The sequence below is a fragment of the Choloepus didactylus genome, assembly GCF_015220235.1.
Source record: "Choloepus didactylus isolate mChoDid1 chromosome 11 unlocalized genomic scaffold, mChoDid1.pri SUPER_11_unloc2, whole genome shotgun sequence".
Taxonomy (NCBI): Eukaryota; Metazoa; Chordata; class Mammalia; order Pilosa; family Megalonychidae; genus Choloepus; species Choloepus didactylus.
In genome coordinates, this window is record NW_023637579.1 from 4,959,265 (window position 1) to 4,978,034 (window position 18,770).

General features: G+C 56.2%; 1 protein-coding gene across 2 annotated transcripts in view; it reads right to left on the reverse strand.

Moving 5' to 3' along the window:
* WNT3A (Wnt family member 3A) overlaps window positions 1-8,562 on the reverse strand; it is a 73,273-nt gene extending 64,711 nt beyond the window's left edge. Inside the window, exon 1 of one of the 2 annotated variants that reach the window (XM_037823272.1) lies at window positions 8,316-8,562. In XM_037823272.1, the coding sequence (XP_037679200.1) occupies window positions 8,316-8,386 (71 nt within the window). In that variant the 5' untranslated portion in view covers window positions 8,387-8,562. Of the gene's footprint in view, window positions 1-7,636; window positions 7,706-8,315 lie in introns of those variants that run through there. The other variant, XM_037823274.1, reaches the window with a different exon arrangement.
* Window positions 8,563-18,770: the final 10,208 nt, after the last annotated feature.

Sequence of the window (18,770 nt, forward strand, 5' to 3'; positions counted from 1 at the left end):
TGGGCTTCGCAGCTGCACCTGCACCCTGCACACAATGGACTGCCCCCGCCCCAGCCCTGCTCATCCCCCTTCTGGGAACCTCTGACACTCACCCCGGCACTTACTCATCCTGCCTGCCCCGGGACTCCTGCAGGGCAAGGCTCTGTCTCCTCTTGTACTGCCTTGGCACGGGGCTGGGCACTGTGAGCCATCGCTGACTCTGGGCAGGCCAGCAGGAAACCGCTCTCTAGACCCCGGGGCTTGGGGAGGAAGTGGGGGGCACTCTTGAGGAGGTCTCTGTGTGCTGGCTGGCCCCATCATGAGCTCTGCCCTTGCTGATGCTGTGGTCCCCAGCAGTGGCTGGCTAAGGTAGTCAAGCCCCCCACCCTAACGTGTCCTGAATTGGGGTCTCCAGAGATTGGGGCCTCTCTCCTGCAGGGCAAAGCTGCCACCCTGAGGCCCCCGAGTGTGAGGCTGTTTTCCAAGCATGTGACATGGATGTGCCTGGGAACTTGACTTTCCGCTGCTCCGAGATGCCCACCCCCAAATGAGCTGGTCCTGAGAAGTTCTCCTCTGAGGTTTTGCTTCCTCTTACCCATCCACCCGGTGGGGTCCCCACATCTGCACTTGCACTCTCCTGTAAGGGACTTGCCCCAAGCACACTTCCATCTGCCTGGAAGACCCCTCTTTGGAGCTGGAGGTCCCCTGGCCCTGGAAAGGCCCCGTTCTGGGACAGCCAACCACTGCTTCCCTGCCCCCAGGCCTCCCCATCCCCCCCTACCCCTGCCCAGAGCCCTCCCTGCACCTCCTCTTCCCGAGCCAGGCCTGCGCCGGGATTACTGACACATACTTTGAGCAAGTCCCAGCAGGTGGGCAGAGGCTCTCGTGCCCGCGGCCACGCATTTGCCCGCTCCCCTGACAGCGGTGGCGACACGTTTTGCTCGGGAAGGAATGTGGAAGCCCGACACCTCCAGCCGGCTCACCTGGGCAGGCAGGAGGGATACTGATGCACAGTGTGCATCCTTGAACAGCCAGCCTCAGGGGTCAGAGGAACTCAGGGAGGCAGGGGTGGGGTGGGGACGTGCTCGTGAAAACATGACATCTGCATCCGCATGGCTCCCCAAGTCCCAGCCACAGAGTACAGTTCTTGCTTCTCCTAGGAAAGGTTTCATTCATGTGTGGTTTGCCCATTCAGAAACTTTTACGGAGCAGCTATGGGAGGCAGGGAGGACGAAGACAAGCATCGAGAAGGGAGGAAGGAGAACGGCAGAGCTTCCCTCACTGAGTTTCACGGCCTCCAAGTGACGCAGGCCCCATAAGTGTCCCTGCTTTGCAAAGTAGGGCACCGGGCGAAAGCCATGAAGGACGGGATCCCACTGCCCAGAGGTCATACAGCTGGGTGGGAGCCCAATTCTCTCTGACCCTGAGTCCTGGATCCACCCCCTGCCTGCATGTCTGGTTGGCGGAGAGGAGAAGAGGGCAGCACAAGGGGTAAGTCCAAGAAAAGTGCACTTGGGTGTGGACAGAGTAGGTCCAGCTTGACAAGGGCACGCTGGGAGGTGAGGAACGGTGCAGAGCTGGACCTCCAGATGAAGCGATGGTGCTCTTGTGGCAAAGGCGCCTGTGGCTGAGGGCTCATTGTCACTCACCTTGTGATACAGCGGTCTGTGTCTTCTTCCTGCTTCCCTCTAGCCCTCAGCTCAGGACCATCTGTGCATACGGCACAGTTCTGATGACTAACAGATAAACCGAGTCAGCGATAACCGCACCTTAGTGGGGTTTACTAACACTTGACAAGGGGACTCTTAGCTGCGGCAGGTGGCCTTGGGGAAGGAGTGGGAAAGGACATTCTCCTTTATAAAACATAGATTCTCAGGGCTGGCGGAGCCCTTAGGCAGAGACGTCAGATAGACCATCTGTCTGGGGCAGGGACATCGGATGGACCTCCTGTCTGGGCAGGGACATCAGATGGACCTCCCTTCTGGGCGGAAATGTCAGATGGACCTCCTGTCTGGGGCAGGGATGTCAGATGGACCTCCCATCTGGGAAGAGACGTCAGACGGACCTCCTATCTGGGCAGGGATGACAGATAAACCATCTTTCTGGGCAGGGATGTCAGATGCACCTCCCGTCTGGGAAGAGACGTCAGACGGACCTCCCGTCTGGGTAAGGATGACAGATGGACCATCTGTCTGGGCAGGGATGTCAGATGGACCTCCCATCTGGGAAGAGATGTCAGATGGACCTCCCGTCTGGGCAGGGACGTCAGATGGACATCCTGTCTGGTGTAGGAATGTCAGATGGACCTCCTGTCTGGGCAGGGACGTCAGATGGACCTCCCATCTGGGGCAGGGATGTCAGATGGACCTCCGTCTGGGGCAGGGATGTCAGACAGACCATCTGTCTGGGCAGGGGCAACAGGTGGACCTCCCGTCTGGTGTAGAAATGTCAGATGGACCTCCTTTCTGGGAAGGGATGTCAGATGGACCTCCAATCTTGGCAGGGACATCAGATGGACCTCCCGTCTGGGCAGGGACATCAGATAGACCGTCTGTCTGGGCAGGGGAGTCAGATGGACCTCCCGTCTGGTGTAGTAATGTCAGATGGACCTCCTTTCTGGGAAGGGACGTCAGATGGACCTCCCGTCTGGGCAGGGACGTCAGATGGACCTCCTGTCTGGGCAGGGATGTCAGATAGACCTCCTGTCTGGGCAGGGACATCAGATGGACCTCCTGTCTGGTGTGGGAACATCAGATGGACCTCCCGTCTGGGGCAGGGGCATTGGATAGACCTCCTGTCTAGGACACTCTTTCGTCCACAGCCCTGATGGTGCTCAATCAACCTCTGTTTCTTTGCCTTCCAGGACGGGCAGCTCACCATGTCCCAAGTGTCATTATTGGCAACCTCTCTCATTTTCAGGAAGCTTTTCCTACACTGAACCAAAATCTGCTTCCCTGTCACCTACAGCCTTTGATCATTGTCCTGCCCTAGGGAATCAGGCGGAAGAAGTCTAATCTCCTCCCCGACCGCCTTTCGGATCCACAGGATGCAGTTATGTGTTCTCCAACGACTTTACAAAATGGGCAGCCCCAGTCCTTCAACTACTCTGAAAAGGGACGAAAGTAAAGTCTTGCACTTGGTTCAAAAATCCAGATGACATGTGTGGATGGGGAAGAACGTCTGGGATGGTAGTTTGCACGGAAAGGCCTGACTGACTTGAGGACAGTGCGCACTGCCCAAGATGGCGGGCTTTAGTCTTGCATGGCAGGTGGGGAAAACGCTTCCCAAACTAGTCAGAAAAGGACTTTTAAAAAAATTTCCAACCGATCATTGTAAAATACAGTGAAAATGTTACAGCATGGTGAAACAGCTCTAACGTTTCTAAGCACTTATTCTCTGTTCTCCTTTCTTCATGGGCAGGTAACTGATGGTACCTGGGCTGGCGCTGGTTGATGGCCACACTTCGGGTGATACCAAAGAAATTACACAGACAAAAGAGATAAAGTACAGACTGCTCTGCAGGAATGTCACCTGTACAGACAGACCTTGCTACAGCTTGGTCTCTGTCCACAAAATCGCACAGGGGACTCAGCTACTGGAGGGGACATGCCCTGCCTCTTGTCACCAGTAAGGTTCAGACAAAAGCTGGTGATTTTATACAATGGACTTATTCTGCAAGAAGAGGTTATCTGAGGCAATTCTTATAGCTCCTCTTTACCCTAAGACTGAATTCATTTATCAATTATGTTTCTTCAAGGTTTATGCAAATCACATATGGCAAGCCATTCTTTAAAAAATGGTAACAAATCAAATGCAATGAGGGGCAGCCAGCCTCAGAGAATCCACTACACCTGAGCACCAAAATAATTCTGAGTTTTAAAACAGCCAGACACGAGAGATGAGAGATTCTCTCCTGGGCTTTAAGGTTGGGAAGAATTTCCCACAGTGGGCTTCCAAAAGGAGTGTTCTGATGCTTACCAGTCCTTGAGGTATCTGACCACATCCATTGTACGTTTGGCTATTTCTGATGTTGATCAGAGATGATACATTCTAATTCATTTCCCATTTCCAGTATTTCTGATATTGCCCTTGCAACATGCAAAGTACAGTGATCTCGGGTTCTGTGAAGGTGACTCTCCCAGTGCCCCTGATGTTCCACACTTCTGGGAGTCAACCTTGTGTCTCAATTTCTCTGGTTTTGTAAGTTGGCCGCAACCTCAGCAGCCTTGGGGAGGGAAATGTGGAAGAGGGCGAAGGGCAAGGAAGGGGAGAAAGTAAAGGCAGGGGAGCTGGGAGGGCAGAGCTGACAAGGAGCCCACCCCCTGGACGGCCCCTCAGCTCTAGGATAGGGCTGCCCTGGAAAGGAGAACAATGCGGGGAGGAGGCTCTAGACCTCGTGCTGTGGCAGGCTGGAAGCACCAAGGCCCCCTGTCTGGGATGTCTCAGACCGCTTGGTCATGCCCCACGCCCCCACCATGGATCTGCTCCGCTCTGCTGCTCCCCTGCCCACGCTGCACAGAGCCCTCCCTGTGACCTTCTGCCCCTCCTGAGATCCTCCCCACCTCTACCTGGTTCCTCCCCAGCCTGCCAAGGGCCAGGGCAAGTGCAGTTGGTTGCTCTCCCTTACCTACCCCACCCTGCACCTGGACGATGCATCTCCACAACTCCGGAGCCCACCGCCTAGACGACCTGTTTCCATAGCCATCAGAGGGGACTCCGAGCAGAGATGGCCTGAGGTCCGGCCCCAGGTCTGCTCTGCCGGCAGGAAGGAGTTCTCTTGGCAGGGAAGAGTGGACAGGTATGTGCACGAGAAAGTGCGTATGTGCTAACGCATAGAGGGGGTGGCCAGAGAGGGGAGTGGAAGGACCCTGATGGCCCCAAAGGCTTTGCAAAGCAATCTGCAGCTCATCTTGTAGAGATCGGGGACCAGTGACGGTTTCACCGGCAGTGAGGTGGAATTAGAGGGGTTCCCAGGGAGTGGGCAAGAGGTGAGGGGACAGAGAGCAGGGAAGAGAGCCCTCTGCTTCAGAAGGCAGCGGCAGCAGGCTGGAAATTGGGCACGACGGAGACACCACGGCTGTTGGACTAGAAGGGAGGGCCCCGGGGCAACCCCGGGAGTGCGCAGGGCGGAGGGAAAGGAAGGAGGGAAGTCAGCGGTCTGAGAGGTTAGCTAGGCAGTCTTGGCGCTGGCTTGCGCGCTGGGAACACCAGCTAGAGACAAGCGCCAATAACCAGATGCAAAGAGTAACAGTGAAATGTGCTCCAAAGCACATGTCCGGCGCCCATGCCACGTGGAGTTTTGTTCTCTCCTTGTTCCATGTGACAAGGACTGGAACCTCCTCTGAACGTGCATGCCTACCCGGTGATTTTAATTCACAAATAATTCCGCTCGGAAAAGGGGCGCGGGGCGCGTCTGTGCTTCCCGTCTGGCACAGCGGGAGCCCAGAAAACGCGCTCCTGGAGGTCTCTCCAGCTCTAAGCCGTTCCGATCGTAGGACGGAGCTGGTCTGGGGCATCCCTGGGAGCGCCCGGCATCGTCGGGTAACACACTTCCAAGCAGGTCTTGGGGGGGGGGGCAGCGGGGGGCCGCTCGGATTCCCACACGGTGCTGCCAGCGACACCTCTCCTCTCTCCCTCCACCCTCCCACCAAGAGCCACACCAACTTCAAAAGCCTAATTGCCCCTGATTTGGGCTGTTTCCTGGTTTTGTTTCTCCAGGTGAGGAAATCCTGGTCGGTTTCACTTTCATATGCCATCGGCCACAATAATGGCCCGGCTGCAAGCGGCGGCTGCGGTGCAATAGCGTTTGGGAAGAAGCGACGGGGGCGTGTGCCTTTATTTCAGGGAGGGAGGGAGGAAATAAAAGAGCCAATTAGGACGGCGAGTGTGAAGGTGAGAAGTTATAAAGAAAAGCCCGGTAGGTCGGGGAAGCTCCAGCTGTCCGAAAAGCTGGCCCTTGCTCCCCACACCCAAGCCCTCTGCCGGGGTTGGGGGAGTCTCCGTCTGGGGGCAGGAGAGAGGACCCGGGAGACCTTTGGGGAAGCGCTCTCAGGTAGAGGGGACAGGCTAACATAGAAACCACTTCTCCCACCCCCGCTATTAAATTCTATAACGTTACAGGCCATCTGCTTTGTCAGCGTTTATTCTCTCTAGCTCTTTATCACTGCTTTCTGTTTCTTTCTTCTCTCTGTGGAGGACACTGGCAGGTCTCCTCTCTATTCTGCATGTGTTAGGAGAGCAGTTCATCCCCTGTCCAGCGTGCCCGGGGGAGACAGGGGGAAGGAGACAGGGGGACTGAGGGGCTGAATGCTCCTGTCCTCAGGGAGCCAGCCTCCCATGAGGTGGGGGAGACAGTGTCTGCCCCAGAAGCATATTCTCAGGAAACCGAGAATCACCGAGTGAGAATCCTACTGAGAACGAAGGGGGGTGGGGTGGGGTGAGGAGACAGGTGGTCCCTGCTATACCCACCCCTATCAGTATTCGATGGGGTTCCAGACCAAAGGGCTGCTCTAAGGCTCTTTTGATGGGGTTGAGGTTGCTGAGAGGAGATGGGGGAGAAAAAGAACAGAGGGGTCCCCTCTCCTCTGCCCCTCCCGCCTCACCTGGAGAGTGTCCCTTGGACCTGAAGGGGGTCCATTCCGACTGAACCGTATTATAGCCCGGGTGTAAAGGGTGGGATGGGGGCGTCAAGACCAGGGAGCCTCAGGGATGACAGTGCCCATCTGTCCCTGCCACCAGGACAAAGATCCCACGGAGCGGAGTAGCCAGGAGGCTGGTGGCAGGCCCCCCCCCCCTTTTTTATGGGAGGAGTGCGGGGGCGAAAGGCGCTTCCTTTTGGGCGCAGGAATGCGGTGGTGGCGGCGGGTCCTAATGAGCCGCCTGGGCCAGGGACAGCGAGGCCGGCCCACCCGGCTCTCCCAGACGCGCTTCCCCCACTCCCGACCAGCTCCCTGCGGCAAGGCGACAAACCCGGGCGCCGCTAGTGCCGCGCGGTGGCTGTGGCGGCGCGGGGCGCGCGGGGTGCGCGGGGCCGGGAGCTTACGGGGATCTCCGAAGCGCTTCCCCGCGGCTTCTTCCAGGACGATCGGCGAGAGCGCGGGGCCTCCCGACTCTCGGCCCAGCCGGCCCACCCCATAGGGGCTGCGGACAGACCATGCGCTCCCCCCATCGGGGCGCGTCGGCTCCTGAACCATCTCAACGAAGAGAAAAATTATTATCGGATTAAACGTACTCGGCTCGCTCAGTCTCTCACCCACTTTCCCCTCGGCGTAATTATTGTAATTCCAGGCAAGCGGACGGAGCGGGCTCCTGGAGGGGGCTTGCGTGTGTTTGCGGGGAGATTTCTCTCCAACGGCGGCCCGCCCGGCACCTCGGCGCCCTTATTTCCCCCAGTTTTTTTCCTAAAATCCTGGGCATCTTAGACTGCCCCACTCCTGGAGCCGGCTTTGCCGAACTGGATGCCCTAGAAGGAGGGTGACCCGCCCCCCCTACCCCCATATGTGCAGTTGGCGGCTGGGGGTGGGAGAGCTGGCGCCCTGTGAGACCCTTCCTGTGGCTTATCTATACTTGCTCTGCCAGACTTAGGAGAGTGTTGATGTGGGGTATTGGAGCCCCTTACTCAGGAGCCCTCAGACCGGATGCTATTCTCCTGTCTTACCTCTCCAGCAGCCCCCTCCTTGTCGTCGCGGTCCGGGCCGGGGGCTAGCAGAGAGGGCCTCTCGCAACACCCGGGGCCGGGCTCAGCAGTGAGACCCCGGGAGAGGCGCCGAAGTGATAGCCGGAGCGCTCCCCCCTAACTCCCCGCGGGTCCCGGCTGTCTTTACGTAACTTCACTGCTCCGAGCTGTTCGGTCTTGTCTCCCCGACTTTGTTTTAATGTGTATAGTGTGTGTGTGTGTGTGTGTGTGTGTGTGTGTGTGTGTGTCCTTAAAGATATGGTCCTTAAAGAACGTCTCCAGCTACCAACCTCCTTTCCCCACCTCGCTGCTTCCTGCTCGCCCTCCCATCTTTTTTTGCTGTCTCTTGGCCTCTGCGTCAGTGTCGCTGCCTCCCCCTAGCCCGCCGCTGACCCGCCCGACGCCGGGGCAGCTGAGACTGCAGGTCCTTAACTAGCCCTCCAAGCCCGGGGAATGAAAGCCCCCGGAAGCTCCGCTACCCGCGTCCCAGTCGCGGCCCGAGCAGGTCGAAAGTGGCCGCCAAGGAAACAACAAGCCCGCGGTCCGAGCGGAGCGGGAGGAGCAGATCGCGGGCTCCGGGCCACCGTGGGGGACCTGCGGGAGGGGACTGCGGTTCGGGGGCGGGTCAGGGACGGGACAAACGCGTGGAAGGCTCACTCACCACCAGATCGGGTAGCTGCCCAATGCCTGCTTCAGACCGCAGAGAAATAAGAAGTATCCCAGCGGGGCCATCGCCGGGCGGGGAGCGCGGAGGGCCAGGAGTCCGCCCCGAGAGCGCGGGCGCCCGGGCAGGCTGGGCCCTGGAAGCTGGCGCGGCGGCCGCGGGGTGGGTGCGCGGGTGTGCACGGATGTGCGCGGGTGTGCGCGGGTGCGCGGGCTCCAAGGGCGGCGCTGCGCCAGGTGGGCCGGCGGCCGGGCGGCGGGCCGGGGCCCGGGGCGGCGCGGGGCGGCGGGGGCGTGGCAGCGCCGCGGGGGGCGCCCGCCGGGGCTGGGGCGGGGCGGGCCGGGGGCGGGCCAGGTCCTGAGAGCTGGCGCGGCTGCGGCGCTGGCCCCTCCTGCGGCCGCGGGGTGTGCGGGTGTACGCTGGGTGCGCGGGGCGCACGGGCTCGGAAGGAGGCGCTGCGCCCAATGGACCGGCGGCAGGGAGGCTGGCGGGGGCCCTGGGCAGTGAGGGGCGACGAGGGCGGGACAGAGGCGCGGGGAGTGGGTGGGGGCGTCCACCCCGGCCCGGGAGGGGCGGCGTTGTAGGCAGGCAGCGCCCAAGGGTGACCGGGGCCCGCGTCCCCTCGGGGATCCCGGGTGGCGCACTGCGTTTCCAGCACCTTGCGCCCTCCGCTCGCGACGGGAGGCGCAGTCCCACCTCTCAATCCCCGTGTTGCACCTCCCTGGCCTGTCTGCCCCTTGGCCTCGGGGACCCTTTGTCCGTTTGTCTGCTCGCGGCCCGACCCCCTGCGCTGGACCTGGGCTGCCCTGGCGGCTCGGTGGATAAGAAGGGGCCGAGCCAGGCGCGGCTTGCCCCAAGGACAGCACCTGAGTGGGCGTCCAGCCGCGAGTCTGCAGATCACGGTTGGGAACGAGTCGAGCTCTGGAACCCAGGTGTTGATCCCTTGCAGGGAAGAGACTCTCTGGGTGGCGCGGCCTCCACGGAAGCCCTGGAGCCGGCGAGGCTGCTGCGCCTTCGCTCTGTGATCACCGACCGTCCGCAGACTCTGTCCACCGGGGTCTGGTAGTGAGGGTTGACTGGCTGGTTACAGCCGTAGCCTCTTCAGCCAGAGGGATTTCTGAGAATTTTGGTGAGCGGGATGATTTCGCTAATGTGGAAGGGGAACGCAGTGAGGGGAAGTGACTTATTCAAAGTGACACCGGGCAGAGAGCCACTTCTCCAGCTTGTGGTCCAATGCTCCTTCCTTCCGCCACCCTGCCTTCTATTTGCATATTCAGTTGCAGCCCCGGACGGTGGGGAGGTTCCTTATTTGAGGAGGAACAGATCCACCTTAGGAAGTGTCCTTCAGCATTACCTTCTGGCTATCTGATGACAAAAACGGGTCCCCAGAGGCTTTCCCACCCCAGACTGGGGATTCCCATGGTCCTTTTAGAGTTGGGATGAAAGGCTCAGAGAAGCCTTGCAGAGCCCAACTGGGTCTGGGAGTCAAAATTTTAGAACATTCTATGGGGTCTTTTTTGGCTACAGACTCTTCCCCTCCTCCAGAGTCCCAGGAGCTTGGCCTCACGGTGTGGCTTGCAGACTGGGGGCAGCAGGGAGAAGCCCTGGGCAGGCCATGCAGCCGCCCTGTGTTTCCTGAGGGCAGGGAGGGGAGGGGAGGTGTGGCAGTGCCTGGCTTGGCCCACCCCTCCAAACTGAGCAAAAGCAAGAGGCAGGCTGCAAACTCACAGCATGCTGCATGCCTCCCCCTCCCCACTGCCTTGGTTTCCCCACCTGCAAAGGGAGCCTGTGGGGTTGGGCATGTCTCAGAGAGCTGTTCTTGTTTAAGAGAAGTCTCCTTCCCTCTTGCACAGCCCTTGGGATCCAGTTAAGTCCATGCATGCCCTGTTCCCTCTACCCCCTTCTTTGAGTCACTGCATGCCCCCCCTTCAGAGGGAAGGGGGGCAGAATTCTGGAATGAAGGGTGGGGAGGGAGGGTGGCTGGCTCATCCTCCTCCTCTGGACTTTCCCTCTCTCTCAGTGAAAATCCCACCCAATTATAGCATTACTGGGGGAACCCGGACTTGTGGGAGTCGGGTGGGGGCCAAGCCCAAGGCGGGTGGGCAGGCGGGCTCTCGCCTCCTTCCTCCTCAGCTGTGGAGCCTGAAGATTAGAGCCTGTGGGGCAGGGGGTGCAGCAGAGGGAGGCTGAGTCTGCACATACAAAGTGTGTGTGGGGGTAGCTGAGCCCGTCAGGAGGACAGCCCTCCACCCTGCGCCAGGAGCCTCTGCAATGAAGGCAGAGAACTGAGCAGGTGTGCATGGTCTTCCTCATTCTTTCCCTCCCTCCTCTTGCCTGCTCCCTGCTTCTGGCTTCTCTCTGGCTCTCTGCATCATCAGACCTCCTGCCCTCTGCCTGCGCTAAAACGGTGGCGTGGGAGGGCGAGACACCCTTGGAGCGGGCCAGTCCCGCCTCGTTGTGCAGAAGGTGGAAGAAAGTGAGGCAGAGGGAGCTAAAGGCCTGGCCTCCGCGGCCTCCACCGGAGTCCTCTGACAGCCAGCTCCCCAGGTGAGGCTCCCTTTTCTGGAGAGTCCACCCAAGAGCTGGGTGGCAGCCTGTCTTCAGAATGGCAGAGGAAAGAAGGGAGAGAATGCTGGAGGGTGGGAGGGGCTGCCACATGCCAGACCCCTGCAAAGTACTGTTTGTCCCCTGGCAGGTTTCCGGAAAGCCTCAGCCACTGAGAAGCTGAGTGTGGGGGTGGCAGAGGGAAGAGTGCCATGCAGAGGGGCAAGGCAGAAGGCAGGGCCTGGAATGGTATCTTTCCCCCAGAATGGGGGGGGGGGCGGCCAAGCCAGGAGCTCAGGTAGGTGCAACTACCGAGTTCTGCTGGGGACCCCATTTTTGGATATTGTCTAGGTCCCTTGAAGCCTTATTTCACAGGGAAACAGTGGCTGCCCCATACTGCCTGAGCCGAGCTTGCAACAAGCCCCAGAAGATGGAGGCCTGGGAATTTGGGAAAGGGATGTTTCTTTCATACCTGAGTGTGTGAGAGTCTGCAACTTGACTTGAGAATCAAGTCCAAACTCTGTAGCCTGTCTTTGTTCCGTGCCTGTGCTCATTGCGGCTCCAGTTGCAGTGGGTTGGCTGGTACCCATCTCAAGACTGCGGGGCAGGGGCCCTCATGGCAGTGCCCCCTGCCGCTCTTTAGCTGCAACACCGAGCATGTCCCAGATGGACCTGTTGCTGGGCTTCTCAACTGGGAGGGCAGGTGTGCCCTTTTGATATGTTATGTCTCCCCAAAAGCCATATTCTTTAATGCAGTCTTCTGGGGACAGACGTATTAGTGTTGATTATGTTGGAGTCTTTTGATTGAGTCTTTCCGTGGACATATGACTCAATCAGCTGTGGACAAAACTTTTGATTAAATTATTCCCGTAGAGATATGGACCCTGCCCATCCAGGGTGGGTGTTGATTTAATCACTGGAGTCCTATAAAAGAACTCACAAACAGAAGGAGGTCAGAGCAGCTGAGAGGGACATTTTGGAGAGAAGCTAAGAGCTGACACTGACACTTGGAGATGCTTGGAGACGTTTGGAGATGCTAGTCTAGAGATGGCTCCTGAGAAGCTAAGAGAGGACCCCGACGCTTAGATGCACAGGAGCTGAAGAAGCTAAGAGAGACCCAGAGACATTTTGGAGCAAGCCATTTTGCAATGCAGCCCGGGAGCAAAGGACCAGCAGATGCCAGCCACGTGCCTTCCCAGCTGAAAGAGGTGTTCCGGACACCATTGGCCGTTCTCCGGTGAAGGTATCCTCTTGTTGATGCCTAAGTTTGGACATTTTTATGGCCCCATAACTGTAAACTTGTAACTTAATAAATCCCCTTTATAAAAGTCAATCCATTTTTGGTATTTTGCAAAATGGCAGCATTAGGAAACCAGAACACCAGGGCTGAGTGATCACCTGGTTCAGAGGTGGGGGGCTGGCAACTCTGATGAGCAGTTTGCTTTCTGAGGCAGGTGAGTTCCCCATCTCTGGCCATGCTTTCAGGTATGAGGTAGGGTTTGGTGGGGGTCATTCCTGTACTGGGTGGGTGGGGGGAAGGTATGGGAAGCCAGGATTTCAGACACTTGCTGCTTAGTCATTCATTTCCTTCTTTCCCTTCTTTTGAGTTAAAAAAGAAATTGGGGGAGCCACGAAAGGGGTCTTAGCAGCAAGATGCAGGCGGCTCCATGAGTGAGGGTCCCAGAGCTGGATCAGCTGGCAGCCAGCAGGTGGGAGCTCAGGACGGGGTCTCGGCACAGAAGAGACAGCCTCCCTATCCGGTTGAGTTCTTAAGTTCCTTCCAGAAGCTTCCTCTGCCTGTTCACCATTCCCTGGCCAACTGCTGTGGGGGTTTTGATGCCACTCAGTTTATGGGGGGCTGGGGGTGGGGGCTTCCCTTGAGTGCCCCAGTCATTTTTCCACAATATCTTCGATCCAAAGCAATATCCAACAGTTGTGTTTATTAAGTAGTAACAACTTAGAAGCCATTTGAAGAAACGATTCACCTAAGTTAAAATTTGGGAAAGTATTTTCATTTCATTCTCAGATAATTGCAGTTACTTGCCCTGCCGAGTCTGGCAGGCATCTGAAACCTGGGAGTCAGCCCAGGCAGACACCCTTATTTTCTCCTGTGATTTCCTCGCGGTGCTTGCTTTTTATCACGGCAACAGCCCCAAACCCAGCTTCACAAAGGTAGGACATCTCATAAGGAATATAGTGTGGTCCAACGCGGGAGCTTGGGTACCTCAAGTCAGGAGGTGACCACAGATGGGGGGCAGTGCAGGGTTACTCTTGAGCATTTAAAATAGCTTGTGGTACCACAGGGCACCTTGCTCCACAGTTTGGAAACTGCAGCTCTCATGAGAGCAGCTGGGTGGGTCCGAGAGGCATGAGTCAGCAGAAATCACCCAAGGAAAATGTGCCCGGCCACACGCTCCCCCCAAACACAGTGTGCACACAGCTTAGGATGTTGTACCCTCCCAGCCAGATGCTTGTCTGCCTTTCACCCATCTGTTGGCATTTGTGTGTCTGACTGTTTGTTTCTTTTTCCTCATGCATTTTTATCATATATCCATCAAGCCCTCCTGTGCAGTGTAAGTTGCTCCTTTGTGTCTCTATTCCTCTCTTGTCTGCTCCTTCTCCATCATTGCTGGCTCCACAGCACAGCCCCGTATGGCTTTCCCCTCCCTCTAGTCCACTCCTCTCATCCCTCTTTCCTGGTCTCTCCCTTTATAAAGTTCCTGTCCACAAGCCCTCCTCCCAGGCTCAGCTCCTAAAAGAGAATCTGATGGCACCCCTGGGGTTTAAGGGCGTCCTGTACCTGTCCCCTCATCTGCAAAATAAGGGTGTGCCAGTTTGGAAACATTATGTCTCCCCAAAAGCCATATTCTTTAATGCAATCTTGTGGAGGCAGATTGATTAATCTTTCTGATTAGGGTGTGACCTCTTGATTGTCTGTTTCCATGGAGATTTTACCCTGCCCATTCAGGGTAGGTCTTGATTAATTTACTGGAGTCCGTTAAACGGAGCTCTCACAGAGAGTGGGCGGGGGTGGGGAAGACAACACCCCGTGATATGCTAAGCCAACACCCAGATGCTTGCTGACACTTAGAGAAACTTGGAGTTGTGGACAGAAGGATGTTTGGAGATGCTAAGCTAAGAGATGAAGCCCAGAGTTTGCTCTGGAGAAACTAAGAGAGGACCCCCAGATGGTTAGATGCACAGGAACTGAAGAGGCTAAGAGAGACAAGCCCAGAGACATTTTGGAGAAAGTCATTTTGAAGCCAGAACCCAGGAGCAAAGGACCAGCAGACACCAGCCACGTGCCTTTCCAGCTGACAGAGGTGTTCTGGATGCCATCGGCCTTTCTTCAGTGAAGGTATCCTCTTGTTGATGCCTTACCTTGGACACTTTTATGGCCTTTGGACTGTAAGTTTGTGACCTAATAAACCCCCTTTATAAAAGCCAATCCATTTCTGGTATTTTGCGTAAAGGCAGCATTAGCAAACCAGAACAGAGGGTCACTGCCTACTCCTCAGAGTTGAGATAAAAAGAACCACGAAGCCGTGTTGGCCACTGACCCACGTGTACCCAGTGCCCAGTATCTATGATTCCCTTGGGCAGCATTGCAGTCGAGAAGGAAGCTGCAGGAGGGTTAACACATGTGATTCCAGAGCCGACAGAAGCCAGCCTCCAGTGCACGAGCTGAGGTTCGAACTCAGGACTGCCTACCTGCCAGGGGGTCATCCTTTCCCCCCAGGTGATGCAGCTTCTGGGATTTGTGTAGCTGTGGCTTCCCCCCTACGGTTCTGTCTTCCACATGCAGCCTTCTGTCTTCCTGTTTCTTCAGACCTCTATCTGCTAGACCCCTGCTGCTTGCCCTCTGGCCCCTGTTCATGCAGGTGCACATGAGGGTCACTGCTTGGCCCCACCCGGGGTGCATGTGTGTCCTCTCGACCCCCGCCACCCCTGGACACACGTCCCCACAGCTTCCGACTCATGTCAGCGTGTCCTTGGTGAGGATCCACTCTGGCTACCTGTGTCTGGTCCTTACTATTGGTCCATATCGTTCTTTCCTAATTTGTAGTTATATTTCTAAAGCCTCTCCTCTTCTCCAACCTGGAGCCCTTGTCCAAATTTCACTTCCTCTTTGCTCTCCAGAAGGTTCTTGTGGTGAGGACAGGTGGCTGGGTTGGCTGACTTTGGCAGGGTCCTTTGAGAACAGGAACATAGCTACCATGCAGGCCCGGCGCTCGGCTAAGAGCTGTGTGGATGTAGCTCGTTTGGACCCCGGTGGAGAAGCACATGACTCCAAAGTTCCCGGTGAGGAAGCTGGGGTATCATTGAGGGGGAGTGGATTCAGGATGGGAGCCCCAGCCTCTCTGACTCCAAGACGGTCCCCCACAAAGCTGTGTTCAAGCCCCAACCTGGTCCTTCTGGGTGTGAACCTGTTTGTAAATCAGATCTCCGAACATCCTATTCAGATGGGGCCAAACTCAACCAGGGTGGTTTAAGCCAAGTGACTGGAGTCCTTATAAGCAGAGGACATTGGAAGGCAGAGGTGGGAGCCGGGGAGGAGAAAGAAGGGGTCAGATCATCAGCAGGTGACGGGGGCAGGGATGGAGCTGCCAGCAGAGCGTTGCGGACTCTGGAGAAGGCATGGCATGCTGATACCTTGATTCTGGATGTCTAGCCTTCTGGATTTCAGAATCTTAGGGTTATTTTAGGCTTATCAAGGTTTTGCAACCATGATAGAGTAGGATTCTTGGATAAAAGTCACGGAATCCCGGCATTCTGGAACCGTGGGTCCATGAGGCTCTGTGGATTAGTTGTCCTGGCTCATAGCTTTCTTTGGGGCCTGGAATCCTGGCTTTCGGGTCTTGGCTGACACCTGTCAAACGAGGGCTGCCCGTTGAGATCGAAGTGTTTGATTCATGCATTAATTCATGCACTAATCATGCTGAGGTGTTTCCGTTTCATGGTGACAGCGGGCACGTTTGGCCATTTGTGTGTGGACGGCCACCGGCCCGTGAGTTTGGCTTCTTGGCCAACACTGCCACCGTGTGGTGACACTGCTGGGATGGCAGTGGGGCTGAAGTGCCACCTCAGGGGCCCTCCTGGGCCCTCCCAGGGAGGCTGGGGCCGGCGGTGGGTGCAGTAGGCAAAGTCTGGCCCTCCTGGAGTGTCTCTCTCGCAGCCCTCACCCCTTGTGGAGGGTCCATCTCCCAACAGCAGCACGGACTGTGCTGGGCACTGAGGGTGGCCTCGTTAATCCTCAGACCACTCCAAGACACGGTGGGAGACGTCAGGCGTGAGGGCTGCAGGGCTGTCCTGCAAATGTAGGTAGGTGTGTGGTTCCATTATCCCCCATCGCTCCAGGCTCAGACCCTTTGACCTTCTCAGCTCTGGAGACTGTGAGTTCATTCCACACTTCTGGTCCACTTTCTTGTCTTCCACCTTGTTGAACAGTTTACCTGGAAGCCCTTCAACGTCCGAGGCACAGTGGCCTCCCTTGAGAGCAGGACCTGAGACAAAGGCTTTCAGGCAGGGAGTTTACATGGGAAGGTGGAGCGGGGGGAGTTGATACAGGAAGGCACTGTTGGGTTAGCAGTGGTGCTGGTTCCTGCTGGGACCTTCTGAGGAGCTCCTGAGGGCCCTTCCCGGAAGTTCCTGCCCAGTGGACGTCAGGGGGAAGCATGTTTCCATTGGCTTCCATCTACACAGCCCAGGAAGCTCATGGCATAGCCTCTCCACCACCCCTTGTGCAGACAGCAGCTGAGGTGAGACGTTCATTTTCCAGTTGCATTTGTGTGAAGCAGTGGTTGAGGCAAGGGGTGGGGCTGAGAGTGTCCAGGGTTTCCCACCAGCCATTCGCTTCCATTACTCCTGCTCTTTGCTGCAATGAGACTTGATGTTTGTTCCCATGAGGTCACCAGCCCCGTCTTGGGCCTCCTTTATTTCCTTCAACAATTTCAATGCAATTCCTTCCCCCTCGCTCTGAAGAGGTACCCCTACTCTCCTATTTCACTGAGGAAAACCAAGGCCATCAACTTCCCACTGTCACAACGTGCAGATGAGTCTTTATTTCTCTAACCTCAGACGATGAGATTTCCCAGCCAGTCTAGAAGATTCAGTAGAGCATTTCTTCTCATTTCCTCTGATGGCTTAGCAGCCAGCCACTCCCTTTCCTAAATCTTCCACCTTTCGCTCTATGCTAGCTCCTGCCTTCTCATCTAGAAGCTGCCTTGAAAGTTACGCCTGTCCCAGACTAAACACAACTTTCTCTTGACTCGGTTTCCCTGTCTTGCTGCTGTTTCTTCTTGTCTAAGCAGCCTGAAGGAAGGCTCCTTCTCTCATTCTCTTCAAACCTTTGTTTTCATCCTTAACTCCCTGTACTTGAGCTTCTGGTGGTTGAAACTATTCATCCACTTTCTCTTGAGGTTACAGACGCAGCAGGTGCTCTTCACTGCCTCTCCAGTAGCTACTTTCAGCTCTTCCCTTCTTCTCTGCTGGCTGAAAACTCCCACAAGGAAGCCTGAAGATGCCACGTTTCCTTTCCTGGACTTGCTTGGGGCATATTATCCAGTTCCAGACAGAGAGACAATGCACAGGTACTTCTGAGAAAGCTATTCCTTCCTGCTGAGAGAGGTGTGAGGGGAGAGTCTTAGTCCGCCTTTCTGCCTCTGAGCGTGGTTGCGCTGACACACATTTGGAGCTGTGGCTTCCACCTTGAGGGGAAGGTCAGAGTGAAGCTGAAAACCCAATTCCAAACTGATATTGCTGAGATGCCAAACCAATCATAAATCACCAGACTCCAGACTTGTTAGGTAAGAGAAACAAATGCTTATTGCTTAAGACATCCATGCTGGTTTGAAACTCTTATGGACCCCAGAAGTGCCATGATCTTTTAACCCAATCTTGTTGGGTAGAACCTTTTAATTGAGTGTTCCCATGGAGATGTGACCCACCCAACTTGGGGTGAGACCTTTGATTAAATTATTTCCATGGAGGTGTGGGCCCCACCCATTCAGGGTGGGTCTTGATTAATTCACTGTACTACTTAAGGGAGCTCAAGAGCCGACACAGATGCTGACACTTGGAGATGCTTGGAGGTGCAGACAGAAGGACATTTGGAGATGCTAAAAGATGAAGTCCAGAGAAGCTAAGAGAGGACCCTCAGATGCTTAGAAAGAAACACCCCAGGAGAACAAAGCAGAGAGCTGAGAGAAGCTAGGAGAGACAGAAGGCCAGAGACATTTTGGAGAAAGCCATTTTGAAACACAACCAAGGAGCAAAGGACACTGGCCACATGCCTTCCCAGCTGATAGAGGTGTTCCAGATGCCACTGGCCTTTCTTCAGTGAAGGTATCCTCTTGTTGATGCCTTAGTTTGGAAACTTTTATGGCCTGAGGACTGTAAATTTGTAACCTAATAAATCCCCTTTATAAAAGCCAATCCATTTCTGGTATTTTGCATAAAGGCAGCGTTAGCAAACCAGAACATCATTATTTAGGATGTAACCCAAAAAATCTAGACTGACCCACCTTTTATCTTCAGTTTGCAAAATTCAGCGGCTGCCTTTCAGGTCTTCTCTAACAGATCCCTTCACAGAATTTGACCCTCTGGGCCATGTGCTCCCTCCCAAAGCTGCTTCTCGGCTTCCAGGGTCCCTTCACTCCTCTCTGACTCCCCACCCCCGCTGCCTTCTGCATTCTTCTTGAATGCTGCGGTCGCAGTTGACTCGTCTGGGGGGGGGAGGTGGCGGCCGGTTACCAAATTCTAGGCTCTCAGGATTGCTTGGAGGGTACCGGCGGCGGGGGCTCTTTCCCGGAGGCGAGGGCGAGGCGGGGGACTGGGCCCGGTCCCCGGCGTAGGCGTGCAAAGTATGGAGGGCGGCGAGAAAGGAACAAGCGGGACACGGTTCTTTTA